Genomic DNA, 8,502 nt, shown 5'->3' with positions numbered 1-8,502 from the left:
AGAGTGTGGGGAAGGGCGGGGCGGCGGCATGGGTGTTTACTAACATGCGATTAGAGTTCACAGACAAGGGCTGCTTAGAAGTCAAACAGAAAGAACCATCTGCTGCAGCCACAGTTACAGCCCCTGCTTCCTTTCTTATCTTAGACCAGCCTGCTGCAGCAGCAGTCCACTGTGAGCCACGAGAGGTCACGGGGAAAGTCCCGGATATCGTCATGCGTGACAGCATCTAATTAATCATCAACTCTGTAACGTGAGCTCCAGCCTATAAAAGGGGAACTTTCGGAGTCTTGTAACCCTGACCACTGGCCTCCACAGACGTCTCCAGACCCAGGGACTTGTGCCCAGGAGGAGCCCAGGCTAATGGGTTCTCGCCTCAGCCCTGAGGCCAGTAAGTAGATTTCCTGTATGCCTTGAGCTGGCTTCTGAAGTCCTGACTGCATGGAGTGCAGGTGGGAGGTCTGGAAAGGGGAGACTAGAGACCTCATTGGCTCCTAGAGTGGGTTTCTCCACGGTCTGGGCTGCGTGAGGGAGCGAGCTTCCGGTCTTCCCAGGAACCCAGCAGAAGCTGGCTATCCCAGGTCCAAGAAGGCTGCCAAGATGCACACCCCTCCTGCCCCACCCACTACCTGTAAGCAGTCTTTATCTAGGAACTGGATAAGGGCGAATCAAGGCTGGGGTGGGGGAAAGGGGAGAGCTTAGGCGGCCGGTGGGAAAACGAGGGATTTCAGCTTTGCCACATGTTCGGTGGCACCGTGGGCAAGTCATTTTGTCCCTGGACTCTAGTTTTTTTTTTTTTTTTTTTTTTTTCTCGTCTGAAGGTTGGGACAGTGCCACCACCCTGCTGTCCTTTAGGACTCCAAATGTATATATTTAAATAGTAATTAGATAAGAAGTTTCTCTGAGACACTAGTACCTGTGGTCATGTGTCCCTTAGCAGAGGGGCCTGGTGAGTGGGCAGGAGATAGCATGCCACACCTTAGCACAAAGACCGGTACCAGGCACCTTTAGACCTGCCCCCCAAGCCAATCAGTGCCCCTGTGTAGGGCCGGTGGCAAGCACCCAATGCTCGCTCACAGTGGGTGGCCACACCCAGAGCCACCTCTGCTGTGGCAGCTGTGTTTGGATTCAAGACAGGGCAGTAACAATGCCAAAAGGGATGGGGTGTGACAGGTGCAGGTGCAGGGGTGTGTGTGTGTGTGTGTGTGTGTGTGTGTGTGTGAGAGAGAGAGAGAGAGAGAGAGAGAGAGAGAGAGAGAGAGAGAGAGAGAGATTGAAACTGTGTAGTTGAGCCCACAGTCTCCTTGGGGCTAGGAGCACAGGAAGGGACCTTTCTTGAGCTTCCCCAAACTCTGCGTGCTTTTAAATGGGGTGCAGAGGGGGAGAACAGGATGCTGCAAAGGGCTGACTGGGTGCCTTGCATCCCAAAGACCTTGGTGCTGAAGGTGCTGGCAGTTGGGAAGCCATCATGGAGCAGGTGGCTGAGCATCCACCCCTAAAATCCCCAGAGCCTTGCAGCAGAGACTGTAATTTGTCTCATCTGCCCAGGCCTGGAGATGACCCTACAGCCATGGCTTGCCTGTCCCAGCTTCCTAGCAGTCCAGGTCAGCCTGCATCAGTGGGTAGCCACTGGAGAAGGACTTCCTCTCTGTTCTCCACAGACTACCTCAGGATCTGGCTTTAAAATGGGGTCCAGAACAGGAGTGCTCTAGCTCTTGGTAGAGTGCTCTGAACCCTGTGCCGACCCTGCCAACCGGGACACACCCAATTAGAGAGCCACGTTTTGGCTTGTGCCCACCTTTGCCATAGTCCAGCCCAGCAGTGGGGTCTGTCAGGTGGCTCAGTCAAAGGGCCAAGATTCCTGCAACTCTCTGCGGAAGGAGGAAGGCAGAAGAAAGGTGTCCACCCCTTTCGTGCCACTGTGACCAGCTCTAAAGCCAGGAAGCAGTGCTCAGTGTAAAGTAAAGGTGCGGCTTCTGTGGCGGGACAAAGTCCTGCAGGCCTTTGAGGGACTGGCAGAGTAAGGGTGGCCTTCAGCTCTACTCCATCTGGGTCGAGTGCTCAGTGAATAACCAAACAAGCCATATGAGAGAGTGTGTGCAGCAAGGCCAGGCCTCAAGAGGCCCCTTGTGGCTTGCCAGTGGTGGTACCTCCTGGGAGCCACACCCAGTGAGTTGCCCAGAGGCCACTGGACGAAAGGACATAAGGCCTGAGCATGCAGAAGAGAGAAGGTGGTTCAAGTGCTCAGCTCACCTAGGGACCCACGGGGGTGGGGTGGGACAGCAGCATGTCCCTTCAGCTTCTTCCCTGTGACACAGGACATGGCTCCCAAAGATCCCTGGGAAGGCTCCTGAGTGGGGATGGAGCTTTGCCCATGCAAGCTGCCAACCAGGCCAAGGGTTTCCTTTCCTGGGACTCTTGTGCCCTCAGAGGCCATTCCTAGGGCGGGCTCCCTTCTTCTGAACTGACATCCATCAACCATCCTCCTGCCTCTCTTCTAGGGCGGGCTCCCTTCTTCTGAACTGACATCCATCAACCATCCTCCTGCCTCTCTTCTGGGAAGTGGACGGGGGGGGGGGGCAGTGAACTGAATCTCCCTCTCCCAGAGCAACCCTTCCAGTCTGCCGTCCTCCAGGAGGAACACAGCTAGGCGAACACCCTGCCCGCAACCAGGGAGGACTGGCCACCATTTTCAGATGCGCAGTCCAAAGTCCCCAGACTGGAAGGGGATCTGAATCCTTTCCGTGGAGGCTGTAGTGGCTGAGGCCCAGCCCGGGGCTCCAGCTTGCTCCAGTTCTGCTTTTGTGGTGGACCAGTAGGGTTGCAAGGGATTGTTTCTAGCATCTGCTCTTGTCCAGGATTATTGCTCAAGCCCCTAGCCCACAGCCTCACTTGAGACCTTCACATCAGTGGTGGCTATGACCCAGCTGAGGGATGGGGAGGGCTCTGGCCGGTAGCACCAAGACCTCACAGTCTTATGTTTGGCTCTGCAGGCAGTCCTGTGGTCTGCAAGTGGAACAGGGGTCAGCCAGCTGCTGGGGGTGGGGGTGGGGTTTCTCTGGAGTCTGGCTCAAGTTCAGATTGAGTTCATCTTCCTTTTTCAGCCAGCTTCCTCTTCTAACCCTCCTCCCACCCCCTTCTTAAAGAGGAAAGGCAGGCAGGTCTCTGGGATCTGATCAACCCAGCCAGAAAACTCCAGCTTTCTCCCAACCCAGTGATGAAGGGAAATTTCCCTCCTGGTTGCCAAGTACCTTTCAGGAGTCCCTTGGTCCCAAAGCTCACTTCGGGTCTTGGGGGAACACAGGCATCTCCTGTTTTCAGCTTGCACCCTTGTCCTGTGGGAAACTGCTGTGCCCCGCCCCTCTCTTCCAGAATGAGTTAGTCACCCTCAGTGGGAGCGGTCTGAAATAGCTCACCTATGGGAGAAGGAGGTCAGAGGAGCCGAGAGGAAAGCAGAGAGCTGTTGTGGGCCACCTGGGAGGCACGCACAATCAGTAAAGGCCTGGCTCCTCCAGGCTACGCAGTATATCTAGGGGCTGGTGAAAGGGCTCAGCGAGTGAAGGTGCTTGCGGACAAGCTGGAGGACTAGATAGTTCAGTCCCCCAAACCTGAAGGTAGAAGGAGAGAACTGACTCCTGCCAAGTTGTCCTCTGACTTCCACCCATGCATCCCAGTACTTGTGCACTCAATAAAGAAGTGTTTAAAAAAATAAAATAAAAACAATAAATCCATCGGAGTTCACATGTCTAAGTCTTTGACTTCATTTTGTTTAACAAGAGTTCACTGTCTATGTAGCCCAGGCTGGCCTAGCCTGGAACCCCTTCTGTAGCCCAGGCAGGCCTTCACAGTTCTGGGATTACAGCACCACCACACAAGCAAGCTGCTTTTTCTATTCGGTCCCAGTAATAACTATGGCTTGGGTGGATTTAGACAGGGCTGGTACACATGTAAGTTCTTAAAATTTTCATGCTAGGCATCCCAGGTAACTGCGGTCAGGGGAGGTTAATAGACACAGGCAGGTAGAGTGTGCCACCCAACGAACGAACGAACAGGCTTTAAGCAGATCCCTGGCACTTGTGAGATGAGGCCTGGTTTGTTTTGGGGACTGGTGGTGGTTCCAGGGAAGTGGGGGTGATGGAAATGGCAGTGGAGAAGGCCAGGGTATGCTGGGCGTTTCGCATTAGAATGGACCCTCACTGACTGCTCACCTCTCCGCTCTGCTCCACAGATGCGGAGGTGCCCCGCGAGGCCCTTAGTTTCCACGGGGACGCCACGGGCGCACAGGTGCATCTGGATGACTTGCGAAGCACAGCGCGCAGGCGCTCGACGTTCCACGATGGTATCGTGTTCAGCCAGCGGCCCGTCTGGCCGGGTGAGCGTGTAGCTCTGCGCGTGCTGAGACATGAAGAAGGTTGGTGCGGTGGCCTCCGCGTGGGCTTCACGCGCCTGGACCCTGCGCAAGTGGCCGGATCCTGCCTGCCACCCTTCGTGTGCCCGGACCTGGAGGAGCAGAGTCCCACGTGGGCAGCGTTGCTTCCAGAAGGCTTCGTTCGTGCGGGGAATGTGGTCTGCTTCTGGGTGAACCGCAGAGGGTGGCTCTTCGCCAAGGTCAACGCTGGCCGCCCCCTCTTGCTGCGCAAAGACGTGCTGGTCCAGGGCGCCCCGCTCTGGGCAGTGATGGATGTGTACGGGACCACGAAAGCCATTGAGCTGCTGGGTGAGACAATCCTTGGGGTCCCGATACTGAGTGTGGCATGGAGACAAAGGTCCAAGTGACTTCATGAGCCTGACTAGAGGCCCTGATAGAACCGTTCATTTCTTTATTCTCAGTATGCCATCAGCCCATGGCCAGGACACCAGAGACACGAAATGGGCAAAAGCCTTACCTTTGTCCCTATAAAGGATAAGGTATGACCAGTCCTCTAAACGCTGTTAAAAGGCTGGTCGCGGTTCACAAAGGAGGAAGCATTTGGATAGAACCTTGCACCTTAAGTAATTCATCCATACTAAGGTGAAGAGAAAAAAAAAAATCAACAAAAACTAAAACAACCAAACCAAACCAAACCAAAAACCCAAACTAACCAAACAAAAAACCTACAAAGATGTGAGAGCGCAGAAAGGTTCTTAACACAACCAGGAGACCAGCCTTGAAGAAGGGAGCGGGATGCCTCAGGGTAGCGAGTGCGCATGTGTGTGTGTGTGTGTGTGTGTGTGTGTGTGTGCATGCATGCGTGCGTGTGCGTGTGTGTACCTGCATGTGCGTGCATGCGTGTGGATTCCTGGCCCTGAACTTCCTTTTCTGCCTTAGATCCCAAAGCCAACGCCTGGATCACCAGTGGGGAGCCTGTGCCAGAGTCTGAAGGTGAGTGCACACCCCGGGGCCCCATCACGGAGCGGCTGGGAAGTCTGGCTGTTCAAAGTCATCTTTCTAGGTCCCACAGACAAGTCTCCCACAGGTTTTAGACCCTTTTACTGCCCACTAGAGATCCAGAAACAATGCAATGTTTCCCGCCTTCTAGAACAGTGGCCAGTTTCCAAATTAGGAGAGTATGTTCATGAACCACGCCCCTGTCCTCTGAGTCTCACATAGCTTAGTCTATCCTCAAACTTCTCTAAACACTCTTTCAAATGCTGGGATTGCAGCCTCGTTTAATCTTTTTTCTTTTAAAAAAAATTAAAAAACAAAACATCATCTATGTGCCTGGTGCCTTTGGAGGCTCTAAGAAGGAGTTAAGCTGCCACACGGATGCTGGGAATCAAACTTGGTTTCTCCACGAATAAGTACCTGAAACCGCAGAGCCGGCTCTTTCTGGCCCCCCTTTTGTTCTTCTTTCTAAAGCATAGTGGTAGAATGCTGGTTCCGGTTCTGTTGGGGAAGTGCCTGCTTGGTCTGAGCTGAGTTCTCAGAACCCACGTGGACAGACAGGTGCATGCTGGGAACATGGAGATAAGGAATCCCTGAGACTCCCTGTCTAGCCAGGCTAGCCAATCAGTGAGCTCCAGGTTCAGTGAGAGAACCTGTATCAAAACCAAGGTGGAGCATGATGGAGGAAAATCCCTGACATCTATTAGACAGACAGACTTGTACACACACACACACACACACACACACACACACACAGAGGCAAGTGTGTACACACGCACACAACACACATACAAAGTACACATACAAAACACATGCACATACAGACGTGTACATATACAGACACATGTACACACACATACACACACACTTATGCACAATACATACACACATACTGCATGGACACACATGCACACATGCAACTTACACATGCATACTCACATACAAGCACACATGCATGCATGCACATGCACAAACATATGCACACTCACATACACATGCACACATGCACACACACGCACATGCATGGACACATACACATGCACACACAAGGCACACACATACAGGCTTGCATGCACACGTACATATGCACACTAGGCTGATGATACAGTTCAGTTGGTAGAGTGCTTAGAGTGCACAAAGCTCTCGGTTTGATTCACAGCACTGAATAAAACCATAGTAATAAAAGTGGGTGTGGCGTGAGTGGATCAGAATTCCAAGGTTATCTTCAGTTACATATAGTGGGTTTGGGGCCAGCCTAGGCTAAATGGGTCCTTTGTCTCAAACAAGAAACAAATAAGTCAGGTGGGTATACTGCTTAGGTATAGAGGCTTGCCCTGTGTGTGCCAAGTCCTGCCTCTGGATTCAGTTCCCAGTATGAGAAAAAAAATAAAAGGCAAAACCAAACCAAACCAAAATCTACCCCTAATCATAAAGCATCATAGGTGGTGGCCACACCTTTATCACAGCGTCTGGGAGGCAGAGGCAGGCACATCTGTATGAGTCTGAGTTGGCCAGCCAGTTCCAGGCCAGCCAGAGCTACACAAAGAAAGCAAAATAAAATTTAAGAATTAAATAAAATAAAACTTCACCAAATAAGTAGACTATATAAGCATATAAGCAAAGGGGAAAAAAACCTTGCTCGACTCACTTGATATTTATGAGTGTGTCTGAGCTTGTGTAGAGGGAATGTGTGGGCTTTATTTTCCTTGTATACAAGCTAGAACTTTGCTGGATCCCTGGACCTTCTGAGGATGTGTTCCGAGAGGCTAACAGTGCCCAGATCGCAGTATCCCGGGAGCTGTTGTTTATGCTGAACTTGGATTTATAAATTCGTCCTAGGAATAGATCAGCAATATTAACTTGTCACAAAATAGAACTGTAACAACATACAGTAAAACAATTACTTAGTACTCTTGATTTTTGTTTTTCTAGATCTTTCTGTGTGATAGTTTCAGAAAACAGATGACAAAAAACTGGGAAGCAGCAGCCTAGATTCGGGGCTGTGGGTATCTTCCTGTAGTTGCGTTGAGTGGCTTGTCACAGGGCATCCTGTCCCTCGGGACACTGGGCTTTCCCACCCTGTGGTAAGAGACACACCCTCCATGTGTACCTCTGACCGACGCTTTCTTGTTTTTCAGTCTCATCAGGAGAGGAGTGTGTCATCTGCTTCCACAACACTGCCAACACCCGCCTCATGCCCTGTGGCCACTCACACTTCTGTGGCTCCTGTGCCTGGCACATCTTCAAAGACACGGCCAGGTGCCCCATGTGTCGCTGGCAGATCGAGGAGGTGGTTGTAGTCTCTTCACTGAAGGCTGGGGAAGGCTCCTGAGAAGATGACTTCTTGGCGTGTGTGGCAGACGGGACCTGGCTTTGAGGCATGCTCAACTTTCCCATAGCCCCTGACCACACTGGCCTTACAATAAGGACTGGCTGGGGCTCTGGCAGGTCCCTGAGCTCTAGTCACTGAACATGGCAGGGATTCATTCAGTCAACACTCCCAGCTCTGAGTCTTAACAAGACCTTGCCTTTCCAGTTGAGTCCTGGGAACTTCAGGAGGCTCTGACATGGGCAGAAGGCAGGTATTAATGTCAAGGAAGCCCCAGCTTGGGGCTTTTCTATGTAGGAACCCCTATACCCAGCATATTTGTCAAATGTAATCAGTTTATACTGTTTAAACTGAGACTGGGAGGCCGGGCATGGTGGCGCACGCCTTTAATCCCAGCACTCGGGAGGCAGAGGCAGGCGGATTTCTGAGTTCGAGGCCAGCCTGCTCTACAAAGTGANTTCCAGGACAGCCAGGGCTACACAGAGAAACCCTGTCTCAAAAAAAAAAAAAAAAAAAAAAAAAAAAAAAGATAAACTGAGACTGGGAACCAAAACCTTTATCCCTGATGTAGGTGATAGCTATGTTCCATTCTATTTGTAGGAGCTCAATCTCACAGTCCAACAAGATTGGTTCTTTGGTGTGAAGGGGACGATCAGGGGCTGAGTCCTGGCCAGGCGAAGTGGTAGGAAAGAAAAAGGCCTTGTCAGGAGCACTGACCCCACCTACATCTACTGGCAGAAGCCGAGAGTTTGCCGACTACGGTTGAGGGGTTCCTGTCCGTGGCAAGCCACTTGAAGAACTCTTTACACCC

The 8,502-nt window shown here is 51.9% G+C and overlaps 1 protein-coding gene across 2 annotated transcripts; it reads left to right on the top strand.

The window, feature by feature from the left end:
* The first annotated feature begins 239 nt into the window (after positions 1 to 239).
* Neurl3 (neuralized E3 ubiquitin protein ligase 3) lies at positions 240 to 8,095 on the top strand. 2 transcript variants are annotated; one of them, XM_021197211.2, is made up of 4 exons: positions 240 to 388; positions 4,226 to 4,714; positions 5,306 to 5,359; positions 7,501 to 8,095. In XM_021197211.2, exons 1-4 carry the CDS (start codon positions 361 to 363, stop codon positions 7,692 to 7,694), a joined length of 765 nt encoding a protein of 254 aa, XP_021052870.1. In that variant the 5' UTR covers positions 240 to 360; the 3' UTR covers positions 7,695 to 8,095. The 2 variants fall into 2 exon arrangements, with proteins under 2 accessions (XP_021052870.1, XP_029395025.1); XM_029539165.1 differs by lacking the exon at positions 240 to 388 and adding an exon at positions 531 to 628.
* Positions 8,096 to 8,502: the final 407 nt, after the last annotated feature.

This window comes from Mus pahari, chromosome 5 (genome assembly GCF_900095145.1).
Source record: "Mus pahari chromosome 5, PAHARI_EIJ_v1.1, whole genome shotgun sequence".
NCBI classification, from domain to species: domain Eukaryota; kingdom Metazoa; phylum Chordata; class Mammalia; order Rodentia; family Muridae; genus Mus; species Mus pahari.
The sequence above is the reverse complement of the archived record's forward strand: the minus strand, read 5'-3'. Positions and strand labels throughout refer to the sequence as shown.